General features: G+C 32.1%; 1 protein-coding gene across 1 annotated transcript in view; it reads left to right on the plus strand.

The window, feature by feature from the left end:
- Window positions 1-18,868, plus strand: part of Dgkepsilon (diacylglycerol kinase epsilon) — a 153,615-nt gene extending 134,747 nt beyond the window's left edge. Inside the window, exons 9-11 of the mRNA XM_090406725.1 lie at window positions 3,600-3,802; window positions 10,732-10,843; window positions 14,294-18,868. Coding sequence (XP_090262851.1) covers window positions 3,600-3,802; window positions 10,732-10,843; window positions 14,294-14,416 — 438 coding nt within the window. The 3' untranslated portion in view covers window positions 14,417-18,868. The remainder of the gene's footprint in view (window positions 1-3,599; window positions 3,803-10,731; window positions 10,844-14,293) is intronic.
- The last annotated feature ends 988 nt before the right edge of the window (window positions 18,869-19,856 follow it).

Here is a 19,856-nt window from a genome sequence, read left to right on the forward strand (position 1 = left end):
AACAGTTGTTTGTAATACAGCCTTTGGACAGGAAGCGCTCAACTCATGACAAGTGACAAAGTTCAATTGGATTGGTTGACACAATAACCAATCAGACGCTAGGTGCTGGGTGAGCTCAAAATGTTAGCTCACCTAGCCACGCCTTCTCAGCGGTTTAAAAATACTAGAAAGCTAAGAATTTGACCCGCTGCGCCCTCTTTTCGAAGGGCTCAAAGGTGAATGCATTTTGAAAGTACACCCGAGCTATTAACACGAATGTGACGCAATGTTTATGCATCAAAAAGTGCCCTCTTTATGAAACACTAATGCTTTATTACACTCCTGAAGAAGACAATGAAGCATTAGTAAGTATATTGTGTTCAATTTTAAGTCTGCAAACAGTTGTGGGAGTCTTTAACGGGAATAAATGCAAAAATATAATATCAGTGATATTGATATTTCATGGATGAGCACCGCACACCCAGAATATTCGCCCCTGGTATGTATGTATGTATGTATATAAATAAGAGCAGCATGTCCTTTTATATATATATATACATGTATTACAAAAGATTGCTTTATATGAAGATTATAACATTGCATAAAGACATATATTGAAGTTATTTATTACACAAACATCAGTAGTCTCCATAATTTTTTCATATGGAGGAAGTGGAATAAAGGAATGAATGGGTTTCCATTTGAATATCTATCATTTTCTGTTTATTGAAACCCTATTTATACATGAAGATATGTACTTAATGAGAGTCTTATTATAATTCAACAAATAGCTTCAGAATCATAATTTGGAACTTAATTGAAATTTTCAGGATCAGTTCTACTGATGTATTCCCAAAGAAATAATGAAATATTTTGCATATTTTGCTTTAATAATAATTATAGGAAGTGTTATGGGGGGGGGGGGTCAGTAATCAGTAACTGATAATAAAATTATTTCAGATATAAATGAATTAAATGATTAAATTAAATAAAAATATATAATATAATCCATAAAAATACTTCCCATTTTATAAAGGTTCTACCTTCTCTCATTTGTTGACACACACACACACACACAGACACACACACACATATATATATATATATATTGAGACCTTTTGTAGATATAAAGTAATGAGTGATTTTCATCATCCACTGAGATCACTTTTCTTATTGGAGGTCTGAAGTAGGGTGAAAAAAGTATATGCCATATTTGGTCTCCAGAGCAGGATTTCCAAATTACATTACCTTAGCCTGCCCATGGTATAATGTGCTAAAGGTTTATAACCTGTGTGAGTGGGATTATTATCAAAAAAGGAAGAAAAATAAATCAGTTTTCCATACCTTTCATTCAGATCCTCTGAGATGCAAGGAATATTTACAAGGGATTTTCAAATGAAGGTAAGTTAGGTGGTCTTATGAAGGTAGTAAGGTTTTTTTCTCTTCCCCAGAAAACAGACAAACAGGTTTGAAAAAGAACTTTCATGTTCTTTTTCAAATGGTTATCAGATAAGAAATATGCTCTCTCTCTATCTCTCTTAGCCTTAATTGCTTTTGTGTGAGCCTAAAAAACAATAAAAGTGAGTTGAAGAAATATCTAAAAGGCTTCAGTTTGCTTTTTTTTTTTAATTATTATAATTTGTGCACCATCTGAGAGTTCAAACAGGAAAAATATAATTCTCTGACATGGTATTTCTACAGTATTGAAAAGAGACTTTTTGCCTGCTTAAGATTTCTACATGATAAGAATTAGCATTTTGAATGAGCTGTTAGACAAGTGAAACTTATCAAAAGCACTAATAAAAGGCAAATACTATATATACAGGTCACCAGATGGAGTTTATCTTAAGTGTGAGGCTTCTCATAATTTCTCTCTAGCTAATTTTGAAATTGTTGAGTTTCAAATTCAATTATTTAACTATGAAATGATAGTACATTTATAATATCTTCTATATCTAACTAGAACGATAACAGATTCCATATTATGAACAGCTGAAAGATGTCTATCACATTAGATAAAAGATACATCCTAATTTTTACAACAAGAGAAATCTGGACTAACTAAACATCACTATAGAATGTTGCCATCATATATAAATCAGAGTATAAATCCAAAAGAATTTAAGGAAGCCATAAGGCTTTAATTTCAGTGGTTCTCTTTGCATCCATAAAATACTTTTGCATAACTATGTTATGGTTGGCCACTCTATTTTCAGTGTTTCAGCCTTCTGTTTTTCATGGAAACATGGCCAGCACGTTGTACAGTATATCTTTTCTGTGTACATGGTGCTGTATTACAATTAAGTTAATTGCAAACTCCTGAAGATACCACAGACAATGCAGGTAAAATATTGTCAATAAAAAGCATTTTATTTTTCTTAATACATGTTTATTTATAATTTGTAAATCTTTATTATTTTGAAGACACTTAGATACTGTATTCAACTACCTAATATATCCACAAAAATCTAATATCTTTTAGAGATTATCTCTCAAATGGGCTTTTATTGAAGTCACTAATATTGCTTGCCTACTTCTTCCTTATTATGTCAGTTTACAGATGCTTTTATACCCAGTTTGATATGTAAATTGATGAGATTTGCAGCTTTTTTGTTTAGATGCTGCATGTCACATATGTGATATTTCATCTTCCATCTCTCTACATAGTCTGCTGTCAGTTATGTGTTTCCTATTTGGTTTGTCTGTTTCGCATTGGAGAGGACAAAATGTGTTACCTCCATCTGAAACTGGCTAATTCATATTCATTGGAAAATTCCTTATAAATATTCCTTACGTGAATAAACAGGATTAAAATCTGCTTTCCAACCATGTTGTGACTGTACATTCTTCTGACTTTAGATGCAATGCTTTTAAAAATAATAGCAATATTTAGAATACAGTCCCAATTACATTGGGAAATATATAACTGGTTGATTAACTGAATGTATATTCACTGTGCTATTCAAGGAGTTAGTTGATCAGTAACCCACTCAAGTAAGAACTAGTAAACTTAAGTTCTAGTATTTATCTGTATGTAATCTGGTAATCTCTCTTTCTCTCTCTCTCGATATATATATTAATGGAGTTTTACAGTTCAGCTTATTGATCTCACATATGTATTGCCAAAATTGTTTGCATGGTCTTCCTCTACTGCGATTGCCATCTTCTGGTTTGAACAGGATGAGGGTTTCCAAAAACGGGTGAGACATCTGACATCTACCAGTTAGCTCAAAATAGAGAGAGACTTGGAAGACCATAATTTGCAATCTTTAATTTTTAATGTAAATCTCTTTTTTCTTTTCACATTGTATCATATTGTAAATAAACTATGATGATATATATTAATATAAATGAACTGACTGCAAAAATAGATTAAGTTAAATAACAGCTGAATTTATTACACCTATACTTTTCCATCAAGCTTATTCAGATATGTAATGCATGTTGTCTGAAAACATGTTAAACTTTAAAGATAAATGAACATAAAAGATAATTATCTTTAAAGTTTAACATGTTTTCAGACAACATGTTAAACAGTCACTTTAGTATAATTTCAAGCTGTATTTTGTATGCTTGTTTGTTGCTTGTGAAAATATAAGTATGTTTTATGTGTTTCCTAGTTCCTGTATGTGGGTTATGGTACAAAAGATATTTTGGAACGAGAGTGTAAAAATCTTCATCAAAAGATGGAACTTTATATAGATGGGAACGTAGTTGACTTACCAGAACTTGAAGCTGTTGTTATTCTTAATATTCCATGTTGGGGAGCAGGTGTGAAACCATGGAATATGGGTTCTGAAGGACAAAATGTCCCACCACAGAGGTGCTATATTATAAATATTTTATAAGTTTATTATCATTCATTGTTCATGTTTATATTCTTTAGATATAAATATTTATTTATTATTTTAGATTTTCAGTTGAGTATTAATATTTTAAGACTTATAATTTAAGTTTCAAGAACATCAGGCAATGTTATTTTCTCTTTATCTAAATCATTCATCTGATATCATTTTGAAGATGAATTTATTTCTGATTGAAGGACAATTTTATCAAAAGTTGTTTTCTAGAAATATTGTTTTTATGGGATTGTGAATTTGATATTTCAAAACACTTGAATATTTATTTATTTTTAAATGAGGTTTCTGTTTGTAGTTACATTTTTGAATTTTCTGTATGTTTCTCATTTTGTAGCATCAGCATTTATTCTACATAAAAAAAAAAAAAAAAAAAAAAATCAACAAAATCCTATTTCATATCTACAGTTGACTCTGTGGCAAACTGCTTATAACAAATTTGCTACTATAACAAACTACTGAAAATCCCCAACCAATATCCATTGATACAACGGTATTATAAACAAAATTCACTATAGCAAATTATCTAGTGTAACAAACTACGCATCTGCATTGCAGTTACTGATGTGATAGAGGTTGATGCGAGGATTGAGGTAGTACAAACTGGAGTTACTTAACATATTGAAAAATATCAGTGTGAATACTGCAGTGGGAATGGATGGTCTAATCACCTTATATGCTACAGAATATGCAAGAGAACTGTTTGAAGGAGTGGAAAGAGAATAGCATATTACAGACAAATTAATATCTGGAGTTTTGGTTAAAGTATTGAAAAGTTTTAAAGATAAGATTCAAGAAGGGGTGGGCAGGAATGTGATACTCTATAGGGTAGGTTTTGTAAAAGGTAGGTCCTGCCTTAGTAATTTATTTACATTTTATAATAAAGTAACAGCAGAATTAGATGAAGGAAATGCTAGACTTTGCAAAGGCATTTGTCAGAATATCACATAGAATACTATTATGTACGATGGAGCAAATAGGAATGGATATGAGGTTGGTGGCATGGATAGGAGTTGCTGACAGACCAACATCAGAGGGTGGTATATGGTGGATCGGATTTAATACACTGAGGATGACTAATAGTGTGTCCCATACTAGGGCCACTACTCTTTAATTTGTATATCATTGATATAGGGAAAGATGTAAGGGAGGAATATTCAGTTGTTTTCTGATGATGCAAAACTAGGGACGGCAATAGTTGATAAAGGTGATGTAGTCATCCTGCAGGATATCTACACTTTAGAATAAATAGATTACATGCTTTGTATTATATTGATGGTACTGGATTACAGGAAATTTACAAGTCTAGGTATCTGCAGGCAGAGATTTGAAGTTCAGAGGACATATTGCAAAAGTTGGCAAAATAGCTCAAATGATTACTTGGATGTTGAGCACATTAACAAGTAAAGATAAGGAGGTTATTATCTTTCTTTATAAAGCTATGATTCATCCACATCTTGAATACTGTGCACAGATTTAGTCATCTGACTTTAGTCATTTGGAGATCAGGTGGTGGCGGATAGGATTCAGTGACATATTGCAAAAGTTGGCAAAATAGCTCAATATAGCCCATCTGGTGAGAGGACAATATCTCATGCATGCAAGCAACATTTTATTAAAGATCATTCTAAATAGGATTGAGGCAGAGTTGCCTGAAGAACAAGCAGGTTTTAGGAAAGGTAAGGATACCAGCGATCAGATCCTTTATCTTAGACAGATCATAGAAAAGTATAAAGATTTTAGACTCCCTGTGGTATTGTGTTTCATAGACTACTCTAAAGCTTTTGACTGTGCTCCTAGTTCTGTCAGGCTGATAGCTAACTTCTACAAGGAGCAAGAAGCTACAGCAGTGATTCTAAACCTATGCCCCTTTGCGGGGGGTGCTCAAAATACCTAAAGGATGGATGCAAAGAAAGTGGAAATCAAAGGAAAAACTGAAAAACTACTTTATTGAAACAAAAGCATTTAATGAAACTATTTATTGACACAAAAACATAAAATACACTCTGAAAATAAAATAATAAAATGTATAAAATCTACTATATTGAATAAACTAGTTATGCTTACAGAAACATCAATATTGCAAAATATACCAAGCAACTAATTAAAACTAAACAATAACAATGAATCTAAAAATGAATGGCTTCCTTGGGCCTGTTTTGTGGAACAAAGCTTTCATATGATGGTGATACATTCGAAATGGACACTCTTAGTTCTCTTTCTATATATAACCTGAGATATATATTTTGTTTTTAAGGCAGCTACTGCAGAAAACATGATTTCACAAAGATGTTGGAAAGGCCAAAATTGCACGAAAAGCTCTTGACTTTAGTGCAGAAAATTCATCATCAACACCAGCCCAAAATTCAAACAGCGATTTAAATGCAAATTGACTCTTGATATTGCCAGTTGTTATGCAAAATTGAGAAAGAGGAACAATTTATAGATATGAAGTCTATAAATTGTTCCTCTTTTTCAATTGAGAAACCTTCAGGGGTAATTTGAAACGCGCTTCTCACCCACTTGTACATTGCCATTATGTTGTTGTCAGTTATAAAATAGTTTCTAAAATTCTTCGTCAGCATTGTTAAATGATTTTTCAATAGTTGCAAATAAAACTTTGATGTGTTACTCTTGTGCCTTGTAGGCTTTGATAAATTCATCCACATTTGTAAACATTTCTAATTTTTGTTGCTTTACCTTTTTGTTTTATAACTAGTTTTTTACAAAAAGCATTAATTCTGTCACTCATCCCTAAGATATGTGTATTTTTTCCTTGGAGTTGTAGGTTTAATATATTTAGTTTCTTGAATATGTTTACTAAGTAGCTCAATTTCCTCATAAATAAGTGGTCTCTAAACTTCTCTGCTTCTTTGTAATTTTCCTCTTTCAAGAAGATTGCTATTTTGTCTCTTAATTTCTAAACATGTAAACATTTTCCCTGTGATAGCCATCTTGTCTCACAGTTAAATAGTAATGCTGAATGTTCCGCTCCAGCCATGTCTTTGCAAAGTTCAGAAAACAGTCTTGATTTTAAGAGGCAAATTTTTATATAACTTACTAATGGTTATAACTGTTGTTAACACAATGCTTAGACCAGGACTCATTTCCTTTGCAGTAAGAGCTTCTCTATGAATCATGCAATGTGTCCAAGTACATTGTGGGGACTTTTCCCTCACAAGGACTTGTAAGCTTTTAAACCTTCCAGACATAACTTGAGCACCATCATGCAAATTCCAGCACAATTTTTCTACTGTATGCCTTGCATATAAAGTCGTCCAATATTTTGAACAATTCAGGTACTGTGGCTCTTCTTTCTGTTGGTTTAAAAAACAATAACTCTTCAGCTGCTTGTTAATAATCCATCGCAAAATCGAACATAAGCAATTAAATGACAATCCTTGTTGCTATCTGTTTACCTCGTGAAGCTGAATTGAGAATAATTGGTCATGAAGCTTCGACAAAAGTTGTTGCTGCATATCTTCACATATATCATCAATTTGCTGAGCAACAATATCATTTGATAGAGGTATGCACCGTAGTTGTTTAGTAAAACTTTCTCTGGCATAGTTTCCACAATACCAATCACAATTGGCAGAATTAGGTCTTCTCCAATAGTGTGGGGTTTTTTTCACCTATTTTTTATGCAACTTTGTAAGAAGCTAGTAAAGCTTTTTCATTTACAGACATAGCTTTTTTAATGCTATGTTTTTGCTTTTTAAAACATTTCAGTTTGGCAGCAAAGACCTCTCGAGGTTTGTTAACATACTTCTTATGAAGTGTTTCCAAATATCTTTGGAAACACTTCATAAGGAGTATGTTTGTTCGAAAATTTTGGTGGCTATCAGCCACCAAAATTTTTGAACAAATAACACAGTGCTTTTTCTTCATCATTTACTTCAGTTTTTGTAAAACCGAAGTCTGAATATTCTACTGCATACTTTCTTGATTTTACTTTTGGAGTGATATTCTGTGAACCTGAATTTGTTGGCGTTGGTGCTCCACAGTCGTCAGATGCTTGCTTACATCCAATTAAAAATTTATCCATTTTTCTACACTAGAAAAGATTGTTTTTATACTCTGTATTACAGTTGTGCAAATAGGAGTAAAATGATGCTGACCATTGACTTCTCACTGTTGCAGTGTTGCTGCCGTCTTGTCATTTCAAGCCTTATTTATACTCGCAGAAACATTTCTAGAACATTTGAGACTTCCCATGATGAAATCGCGAATGTTTCTGAAAAGCTGATACGATTTAACGGTCTGTGCAGTGATGCCAGATCTATAAAATTTTTGAAAGATTTGATAAAGTATTTAAATTTGTATGAATATTTTAAAATGTTAATTAATTCCTAGTTTTTTTTGTGTTTGTTTGTTTTGCTAACTTTTATGGGTTTTGTCTCATAAATCAAAGAAATCAAGAGATGTCTGCTCCATGACAGTCCAGGACCTCATTTACATACCTACATGAAGAATGTTCCAAAATTCCCAGTGATCACTATTGTACGTTTGTGGAAAGTATTCCTTGTAGAATTTCTGCAGTCATCGCAGCTAAAGGAGAACCTACATCTTAATAAAGTGAGTGACATGGCTTTTTGTTCCTCACACTATGGTGTCCATTGACTTCTTTCCGAGCAGTGTGTCTTGCACTTATACATAAAAAGAAAACTGTGACCAAAAATATATGATTTATACAGACTCATTGAGTTCTTTATAAGTCGTTACCTCCCTTGTGTGCAGTGCACATTCAGGCAGTGTTTTGATGTTTTAGAATTATTGTTCCAAATGATGAGGACCCTTAATTTTGATCTTTGATTTTGTTGGATACCCATCAATTTTGGAATCAAGGGAAATGAGACTGCAGGTGCAGCTTACTATGTCAGCTCATATTTTTGCCAATACTGTTTATCAGTCTACTGTACACAGACATTGAATAAGAGCAAAGTTAATAATATGTGGCAGTCATACTGGCAGGAAGCACTAACAAATAAGTTGCTTAAGATTAAGCCTGAAAGTAAGCATTGATGATCTAGTCTATGTAGAAACAGAAGAGAGAAGTTGTATTTGTGAGTCTCCACATGTCACAGTCATTTTATATGAGAGTTCCTTCTTACGTCTTACATTATCGACGTTTGATGACCTGCCTATGTATGAACAATGTAACACTTGTTTTACCATGTGATATATTCTGGTGCAGTGCTAGTACTTCACTTGAGAAAGGAATGAAGTTTTTATTAATCTGGCCGAGCCATATACACTACAATCAGACGGACATACTGCATGAAGTCTTTTAACATTTTTGCACAGAATTTATATGAATGCATTTGATCATAAATGCAATTTATATGTAGATTGGGCATTGCTCAATTTTTTTAACTTTGTTTTCTTGTCACTTTTGTAACAGTGACAAGATGACCTTTGTTATCCATGGGCCAATAAACTGCCATTGAACCAATCAAAACCTCCATTTCTAAGCTTTCAAAAACCTCTAAAACATTTTTATACCTACATGTTATTTATTTTCTGTATTCTTACCAAAATTCTTTCTGCATCTGTAGCTGCTTGTGGATATAATTTAGTTTTTGTTCAATGGAAATAAGCAAATGTCTAAGGATAGTAAGTTGCATAAACTGGAGAACATGAATTTGGAATATAAATTCTTGACTTGGATAAGTGGACTGACAGACATATTGAAAAGTGGTATACAGTGGGTGTGAATCTGCCAGGTTTACGCTGACCAATGGTGTACCCCCAGGGTTCAGTCCCTGGGCCATTGTTGTGCAGTTATAAGTTAATTATATCAGGAAGGTCTTACAGGGGACGTGCATTTGTCTGCTGGTGATGGGTTGGCAGGTCAATCAGGGATGCTACTGATGTTTAGCACTTACAGAATGACATTTGAATAGGCTGGAAATTTGGGCAAATGAAAATGATTGTCAGTTTAATGTTAGTAAGTGTCAATTTATGCACTTTGGCATGATGAGATTTCCAATGACATGTTATATAGCAGGGTAATGCTAAAGAAACGATGAGGCTAGGGATCTTAGTGTGATAATGGTGGAATATGAATTTGAAGTTGAAAGGCCACATAGCAAAAATTGCAAATATAACTCAGAGGGTAATTGCAATGTTGAAACAAACCTTGACATGTAAGGATAAGGAAGTTATTTTGTCTCTTTACAAGGTTTTGATAAGACTGCACCTGGAATACTCTGTGCAGATTTGGTCTCTGGGTTCCAAGTTAATAAAGAAGCTGTGGAAAGGGGATGTAAAGAAGAATTGCAAAGATTATGGAATTCTGATTATGAGGACATTGTGAGTATGCAGATTACAGACTCTGGTTAACTGGAGAAAGAAGTATGATATGATACAGGTCTTCAAACTTCTGAATGGGTGTTATAGAATATCGTCTGATGAAATTTTTTTGTTATATGGATGGTAAGGAGAGAACACTGTGGCATCCATCGAAGTTAAATTTGTTCGCGGTTAATCGGTATGGGCTCAATTTTTTTCTTACAGAGCATGAGTGAGTGAAATAGTGTATCTAGTGTGATCAGGCTTTGCACTGATCCTTCCCTGATGTATAACTAACTATATAAATGATGCATAAATATTAATATAACTGGGCAATGAATCAGCCATCATGATATCTGATTATATTGCACTTCATAATATATGTGTAGTTTCGGTCAATATAGAATAGTTTGGTTAGCTAATCTCATTCATCACATACTTGTCCATTCTCATTTTTATAGGTGATGTCACCTCAGTTATCTAGTTTTGTTTCTTAATGCAACCACATTTTCTATTCTTGATTATTTAAATGCCTCATTTGATATCATATTTACTCATATTTTTAAAAAGTTTGATTATTTATTTATTTTTATTTTTTTAGGTATGATGATGGTCTTCTAGAAGTGATAGGTATATATTCATCTTTCCACATAGCCCAACTACAAGTTGGACTATCAGAACCCATTAGATTGGGACAAGGAAGAGACATCAAAGTAAGCCAGAGTATATTTTATATATTAAATGATGTCTGATAGCTTTTCATGCAAAAACACACTAAAATATTTTCAGAAATATTTGTACATAAGTAATGTTGAACAAAATTGGTATTTAATAAGGAAACTTTTTTGGAAGCTTTCAAACAGATAATGATAATCAGACATTAGTATTTTTGGCATTGTTCCTGCTTGAATGTTGTTCTCTTCAAAACAACAGTGAATTGGGTCTGTAGTGACTCTAGTGACTTTGCAAACAAATGTTTATCTATATTTACTTTATCTGCTTTATTTTTCTCTGTACTCTATCTTTATACTTTACTTCATCTTTATATTCTATTCTTTACTTTCTTTTCGCTTTAATACTCTATACTCTATTCTTACTTTACTCTTTACCCAAATTACTACTAGTTACCTAATTGCCAGTACCTTGGGAACCATGGAAAATTTATTTGATGTTACGACTGCGCCACCAAGATTCCCCTTTATGGATATTAAATATAATTAGGATTACCTGCATTATCTCTTTAGATCTATCTCAAGCATTATTGACAGTCATGGTACTCTTATTTAAATTTGCACACAGGTTCGCATTTATTTAGAAACAGTTCATTGGATCAAGGATCAATGAACACACATTCTTTAACATAACAAACATATTTATTAAACTAGGATGTAATAATACAGTTTAATGAATGAATTGGCTCTTCAAAATTTTTAAGCTAGGAATTAAGATATCTCATACGTTGTACATACATAAAAAAAAACACATGCAGCAATACTATCATATACTTCAAACAACAAGTTTACCATATCTAAATTAATACTAATATTTCTTTAACTTCTTAGTCCGGAACATATAATCACACATTAACTTTGGAATTGTCCTACCGAATATCAGTCAATCTTCCGAAATGTTAAACATACACATAAAGGGTGTACTCGCAGTTCTTCTCTTGACACATATATCTGAACTGATTCTTTCATCTCTTAACTGGTTCCACTGACTTCTCTTCTGTCCTGGGCCTCACCATTCATGCGGGCTTCTTTTTCTTTAGCGGCGTTGCATCTCGAAAGGTTTTCAGGGCCTGGAGCACACTATCGAAACTGATCGCTTCTCCATCTTAGGCCTCAACATTCATGTGGGCTTCATTTTCTTTATCTCCATCGCGTCGTGGAAGATTTTTGAGGATTGGAGCATATCTCACTGATAGTGCTTTTCCGTCCTGGGCCTTAACATTCTTGCGGGCTTCTTTTCTTTAGTGCCGTTGCATCATGAAGAATTCCTGGGACTTGATGCATATTACAGTTCAACTTCTCCTTAGACACTTCCCCAATTCTCTTTGGATGTCCAACCGACCCATGATGCTGGATTCCGAGACACGAGAGGAGACTGCGTTTCTGCATACCTGCTTCCTTCCTCGTTTCTGCCTCTGCAGACCGGCATGCTGCTGTTGCATCGCTGCATACCGGCATGCTGCTGTTGCATCGCTGCATACCGGCATACTGCCTCCACCTACCACCTACTGGATCTGCTGCCTCTGGATACCTCGATAAAAAGTCCCCTTGGGTCTTTTCTTGATCCTTTCTTATACTTCCTCTTGCGGTCCCTGGATTAAGGTTTGATAACCCTTAACATTCCCACGCAAAAGGTGGATGTGACCTTCAGAGTTTTTGATTACTTCTGTTTCCCCTGGAACATACAAAAACAATCTTATTCACTACACACGGGAGATCCTTAGTTGTTCGCTGCCTATTGTTGCACTGTCCTTGAGACATGCATTAGGTTAAGCTTTGGACGGTTGAAGGCATTTTACAAACAAAGCTTGTAACCCATTTCTCTAAAATCGGAACCACTTCAAATGCCAGGCTGCTTTCTAAGGCATTGCCCTTGAAATATACAGTTTAACATTCCTACCGTTTCAACATCTACTTGCATGGTTTTTTAAATCACAAAAATTATTATAACTAACTTAATATAAACCTTATTTATAAAATTCAAAATAAAATATCCACAATCAATGTTAAAATTACAATCACCTGCTATATACAATGTTTGTGACCTCTGTAAAAGTCGATGTTAAAGTTAAAAAAAAAAAAAAAAATTCCTACTGCATCAAATTTTACAACTTCTCCCAGATTCATCATTCTTCTATATTATTCTAGAGATGTTTGTTAGATCTGAGATTATGACCCTGAGAGTTTCCTGACCTACTTTTTTGATTATTTCAGAGTTGGGGATCTAGCTATGTAAGACAAAACATTATCTTGTTGGAATGTGAAGGATAATGCATACTTAGGATATTTATCAGAGTTACAATGTCTAGGTATAAAGTTGTCCAGAATTCTCTGAAACTTACCTCATTGATAGTTCTTGGCTTTTTTTATTCATAAGTTCTGCTATGAATTTCAAGTGCACAGGAAAATCAATTATAGAACTGTCATTGTTTCAGACATTAAGAAATATGTTTTTGCATTTATTTGTATTCTTATAATTAGTGCACTTCATATGATCTATTTTCTTCTGTTCTGATGTATTTGTTCATTAATCTGCATTCTCCACTGTAGCTCCTAAGTCAGAACATTTATATTAGTGCCATGCATTATTAGTATGATATGTCCATTCACAAGCATCTGATTCATTAACATAAAAATATGTAAAAGTTGCCATAAATTATGTTAATCTTTTAAATTAATTTCTAAATGAGTAATGCCACAATTTGTATTTATATTATAGCTTATGCTAAGTGGTTCTGATTAATGGTACTAAAAAATATTGTACTTTAAGAAACACATTTAGGAATGCAACTTTCATTATTATTTATGTTTACTGGGGTTATTCATTTCATTAGCAATATTCTACTTACTTTCTGAGAGGGGGGGGGATATACCTTGCTGAGGTGCAAGCAAAGGCATGTGTGTGTATTGATGGATGTGTTGAGACTTTTTGAGATGTGTTTGAGAAACAGTAGCAACAAATTGCTTGTAATTTGTTGCTACTGTTTACTTAAGATCTTTCCTCCTGTCAGCAGGTACTTTCTTCATTTTTAAAATTAACAAAAAAAAAAAAAAAAAGAATGAGAGAGAGAGATCAAGATAACAATCTTTGGAGTACTTTTTGCATGCATGCTTAGGTTCACGTGACTTGTTTCCTATTATTATTTGCTGAATTACATTGGTTTGCTAAATAAACATTTTGTTTTGATATAATTTTTAAATCCATTTTTTCAGTGAACATTTTAAAAAAAATTTTTTTTTCAAAACATAAATTATTGTTTCTTTGTGTGTATATATATGCTAAGGTGGATGACTAGAAATTTGTTTTTTATAATAGGTAAAAGGGATTCAAACCCCAGCATATCTAGTAAACTAACTAAATTAGTCACATTCACATAAGAGCTAATTTAAAATTTCTAACTTCATTGAATTTTTGTTTCATTTTTCAAATAGTTTCGGTTGCTTGAGAAAGTGCCTGTTCAAGTGGATGGAGAGCCTTGGGAACAACAACCTGCAGAGATTGTTATTACCTTTCATCGCCATGCTACGGTTCTTTGTAATCGCAGATCAGATTAATTTTGCTCTTCTGCATGTATAATGTGTTGTAATCAGACTTGAGAATTTGAAAACAGATTTTTTTTGTTCCATTTTTTAAAAATTATTTTGAAAATACAATGTAAAATTTTTAGAATTGAAGATATACTCATCTGCTGATAAGGTGTAGGAAGAAACTGTATAGACTCATCTACTCAGTTTCTGCATGAAGATTTAATATCATGACATTTTAAATGTAGATACATTGTTTTTACATCAATGATACTACAGATTTATAATGATAATCATAATGCATAAAGTTAAAGCTGTAATCAGAATACATTTTTTAAAATGATTGTGATTTTTTATATACACATGCTATTGTACATATTAATTTTTCATTAGGTCTGTTTTTGTGATATTTTTTATTTACTTCCTTATTTTATCATCATGGAAATATTTATTAAATGGGTGCATCCATTTTATTTATACTTTAATGGTTTTATTTTATTATTTTTGGCAGTTATAAAATTTGAGCTATGCCACACTGCTCCATATAACAATGAAATATAATTCCTGAAATCTCATTTTCTCTCTCTCTCTCTCCTCTCTATAATAATAAAGCAGAGTCATCTGTTGGTCAAGTGGCAAACTCTCATGTATTGTTCTGTTCTGGTAAGCAAAAGGCTAAAAAAAAATGAAAATGTAAACAAGAATTAGGTAGGGTGTCCCCCCTGTTTACTATGAAGAGTGATATTCTGAAAGTACAGTTATAGTTAGATGTAAAATATTAAAGTAGAATTCCAAAATTATGAACAAAATCATTAATTTCCACTTATTCACTGTTAATGTGATACCTTATAAAATACTGCCAGGCAGATATTTAAAAGAAAAACTTTTGAGGAAAATTTTTATATTTTAATTTGTAAATAGTTTTTGTTTTGCTTTTTTTTTATAAAATATTTTTTATATATGTTTTGTTTTCATTTTTTATTTCAGAGACAGTTCTAAGATATATGCTATTCTTCTGAGTATTTTATTCTTTTGGGGTAATTTTGTAATAACTTCACATAAATGACTTCTTTGTCTATGTAATGTATGTACATGTTTAATTGTGCTTATGCAAAAGCTTCTGCAGTGTTTTAATGTTTTAAAACAAACTAATAAGATTCTTATTAGGTGTATTAGTCTGCATAACATTGTGTAAGTTCCATGACACTAGGTCTGCAGAAGAAAGACAATTATAGGTTTCATTCTAGTCACCGACCTGAGGAACTCTTTCTAGGCCTTTTTTTTCAATCAGTTAGGGTTATTCATTCATGTGCTAGGGGTGGCTCATGCAAGGTTGGATTTTCTCTACTGGAAGATATTCTGGTTTTTAATTGTACAAATCGACTTTTGAACACCTGGGTGTTCCAAAGTAAATAAATAAGATAGCACACCATGGGAATGTACTCAACTTGGTGATAATGAGCAGTGGAGACCTTCTAGCAATTTCCAAAAAAAAAAAAAAGTGTTGGGCCAAAAGAGTGTTACTTGTCCCTCTGTAGGATATAAAGACATTAAAAGGATTTATTTAGTTTTATAGGATTCTTTCTAGAAAAATGAATAGTGAATTAAAAAATGAATCTATATTGTAAGAAAATTATTAATATATTAAATTATAAATAATTATGAGTTGGGGCAGTCTTTGTAAACTCTCACAAAAAAACATGTTTTATCAAATGATCATTCCTGCTTTAATTTGTGTAGTGAATAAAACAACTATAATCACAGTCCAATATAGTGTAATGTAGAATATTTACTAAATCATTAATAGCATTTTGGTAATAAAAGGAACAGTTTAAATTTTGCAATTAAAGTTTAAGCAGATGTAATATTAGGTGCTGCTTTACGAGATGAGAGAGTCATTATCAAAAGGAACACAGTTTTCATTGCCTTCCATTCCATCTCTCTCTCTCTCTCTCTTTTTTTTTTTTTTTTTTTCTTTTACTTAACAGAGGCAGAACAGAATTCAGAACAAAAGTTTAGGAACACAACAATAACAAAAATTTGTCTAATTTTTATGTTTTAAAAAATCTGTATAAATAATTATTGCATTTAACATTTTATGAAGTCCTGCAAGTAACTAAATAGTTGGCCATATGTATATCTGCTAACCTTAGACTAGTGATGTCCTGTTGGAGATATTCAAAGATATATATTGTTGCCAAGATTAAGTGCTGTTACAGCAGTGTTCTATAATGAAGAATAAATAGTTTATTTATTAATATTGTATATTTGTTTTGCTATGATAATTAGTAGTATGCAGTTAGTCCTTAGTATTATTATTCTGTACTAGAGTTCAGTAAAAATCCTTTAAAAGGATCTGAAAATATTTGATAGAGAAGAGGCAATCATTTCTTAGGTCATTATTTCACCATTCTTTCTTATATGTTTCTGGACATATTAGCAAACTGAGCTATCAATACAAATATATTGTAGTAAGAAGTAGTAATATAATTTGGGATTAAAAACAACACATTTGTATTGATAGATCAGTTGTTTACAGTAGATGAAAATAACAAATAATGGGAAGAAATGGGATTAATTTCACTGTTAGAGGTCTGCACTTGGTGATAGATTTCATTTTTCTGGAGTACTTTTATATACAGTAACTCACATAACATCCAACCATATAGTTTCTGTTTTGTCCTAGAAACCTGTCATCTGGTTTATAGAATGTCCTGGATATTATGTGCTACTCTATCAAAAAAAAAAAAAAAAAAAACCCTGGGATATCTAGTTTAGTTCTTCATATCGAGGAAAGACTTGTAAGCCCATTTTTTAAATATAGTGTGTAGTTCTTATAGAATCTTAATTTTCTTCCATATTATTTCTTATAACCAAGTCTGCCAATAACTATAAATATGCAAGTTTAATAAAGCAAGAACTATTGGAAATGGTCTGAAAATGTGATTTTATACATTTGCTATCGTGTTTTTATGTTGCTGGTGAAAATTTCCCTCATTTCTGTACATTTTGCACAAAATTAGGCTCTTTGTTCTTTGAACTTAATATCTTTTTTTTAACTATTCATATGCATATTTTTATGTGAATAAAAAATTATCCACCCACAAAAATTTGGTAAGTGGAAAAAATTGGAAAACTAAATGCATTTTTACTTTTATTTTTTACTATTTTTATTTCATTTCAATTTCTTTGAAAACAAGCTATTTCTCTATTGTTGAATTAAATTAAATCACTGATCACATAAAAAATGGTCATTAATAACTCATTATCCCATTATTGTGTGTATGTATGTGTAAATTTTTGTATGTATACAACAAACAGAAAACATCATCCCATTGAATATGAGATTTATCCATGGTAATTCTTTATATAATTGTGTTTATGTATGGTTCAGTAGGCATTTTGTCAATGATAGCTGAATCATACTTAAAGAATGCATACAGAGAGGAAAGCATCTTCATATGCATCATTTTTTTCGAAATAGGCATCCCTGCTCCATTTCCATTCTGTTTTCCCTATTTCATTTTAAAGATATGTGATATGCAATGGAAGAATTTTTCTAGTCAGTATAATAATAATAATAATAATTGTTGCTTACCCACAATCTAGACTTGTTGTTGTCCACAATTCTAGACTAGTCTGTTTTACATTTGGGCAGAATTGTATGCTGCCAACTTTCATTAAATGGATTTTATAAATATGTGTGTGTGTATGAGAGAGAGAAATTGGATCATTATGAACAATAATAGGAATTTATCTGTTGGATTTCAAGATGTTGTGATTTTTAGCAGGGCTAATAGTATGATATGCCATGGCTTTCAAAGAACTAATCTATGGATATGAAATATTTTACTAACACATACTTTGATATGCACAGTATTTCAATCAAAGTATCATGGTAATATGAATATTTTACAATGTAGAATACTATTGTATGGCTGCATAATGGGATCAAGAATGTTGGGTGATTTCCAAGTATATATGTATATAAAAAGCAATGTTATGATAGGCATTTAATAAAAAATATATGATGAAGTTCTTGTAAAATGTTATGGTCAACTCTCACTACAATGAACTTGTAGGGACCAAAGGAATGTTTTATTGAAATAGTTTGCTATACAGTGAGTTTCTGTTAGCTTAGCAATGATGCTATGGGACTTTGCCTGGACTACTTAATAGTTTGTTATAGTGAACAGGGTCACTATTATGGCATTTGCTGTAATGTGAGTTGACCGTTTTAAATTATTCCATGTCCATCCAGTCTTCCTGTATCGATGTGCATATAAAAATCACTTTTGGTGAAATTGTGAGTTTTGTGTATTTTACTTCAAAATGCATAAAAATATCTGTCAGATTTTAATTCTTACATATTTATCTACTGTGAGTATATTGTTTACAGTAGACCATATACTTCCAGTTCTCATTAATGGAAATTGTATCTGCATAACATATAAAAATAGTGTGATTAAAAGTTAATACATATTGGTTGGTCTTAATTCTTTTAAAAATTCTGTCAATTTCTTTGCCATTGAAAATCTGGACATACATGAAAATTTTAGATTGTGGACAGAGAAACTGACACATGTTAAATGAGTATAGTAGTATGCCCCTGTGGTGATGTCTATGGTGAAGATTTTGGTCATGAAAACACATTTACAAGAATTATGTTTTCAACACAGAGTGAATAAATGACTGATTTATCCAAGGTCTCGAATTCTAAGCTTAGTTTCCTTAGAAATGCTTGATGCTATCCACAAGAGGATTCATTCCAATTAATAGATGATTCTGTATGTCTCTCTCCTTCCTTCCCCATTTTTTTTCAAACTTTGTGCCTTATACCTTTTCTTTTCATGGGCACTGTTCTCTTCGATTCACTATTTGAAGTAATGTGCGCTTTATATAACCTCAAAATTCTCAAACTCTTAAACTGGTCATCACTATACCTCTTTATTCCTTTAAGCCTTTGAAAAGATGAGAAGCTGCCAATCATCATCCATTCATAGTCCAGCCTTACCAAAACGTCATAGCATGTTTGATGATGGGTTGCTCGATTCACTATATGAAATAATGTGCGCTTTTTATATAACTTCGAAATTCTCAAAATGGCTTTAATTGACATCTTAATGTTACAGGTTTTTTTTTTATCTTGTTGCATGGAGAATGTTGCGCACACATGGTTTGCTAGCCTGTTTTTTCATCTTCATAAATTTCTAATTTTGATGTTAACACCAGTTTGAATGTTTCACAGCCTTACTCATTTCTCCATTGTGTGCCTTGTTTATCACATTGTGATTTTTCTTACTTTGAGAATACTTTAACTAGCAGTAAAATATTTGTTAATAAAGTACTTCCTGCTTTTACCTGTGTGTTTTAATGGTCATCTTAGCAATAGGTATAACATAGACATAAATCTAAATACTCACCCAGAAAGGCAAAAATTGCTTCAAAGAACAAATAAGTAATTATTTTA

Source organism: Typopeltis vanoorti, chromosome 17 (genome assembly GCF_054136105.1).
Source record: "Typopeltis vanoorti isolate ZY-2024b chromosome 17, IOZ_Tvanoo_1.0, whole genome shotgun sequence".
NCBI classification, from domain to species: domain Eukaryota; kingdom Metazoa; phylum Arthropoda; class Arachnida; order Uropygi; family Thelyphonidae; genus Typopeltis; species Typopeltis vanoorti.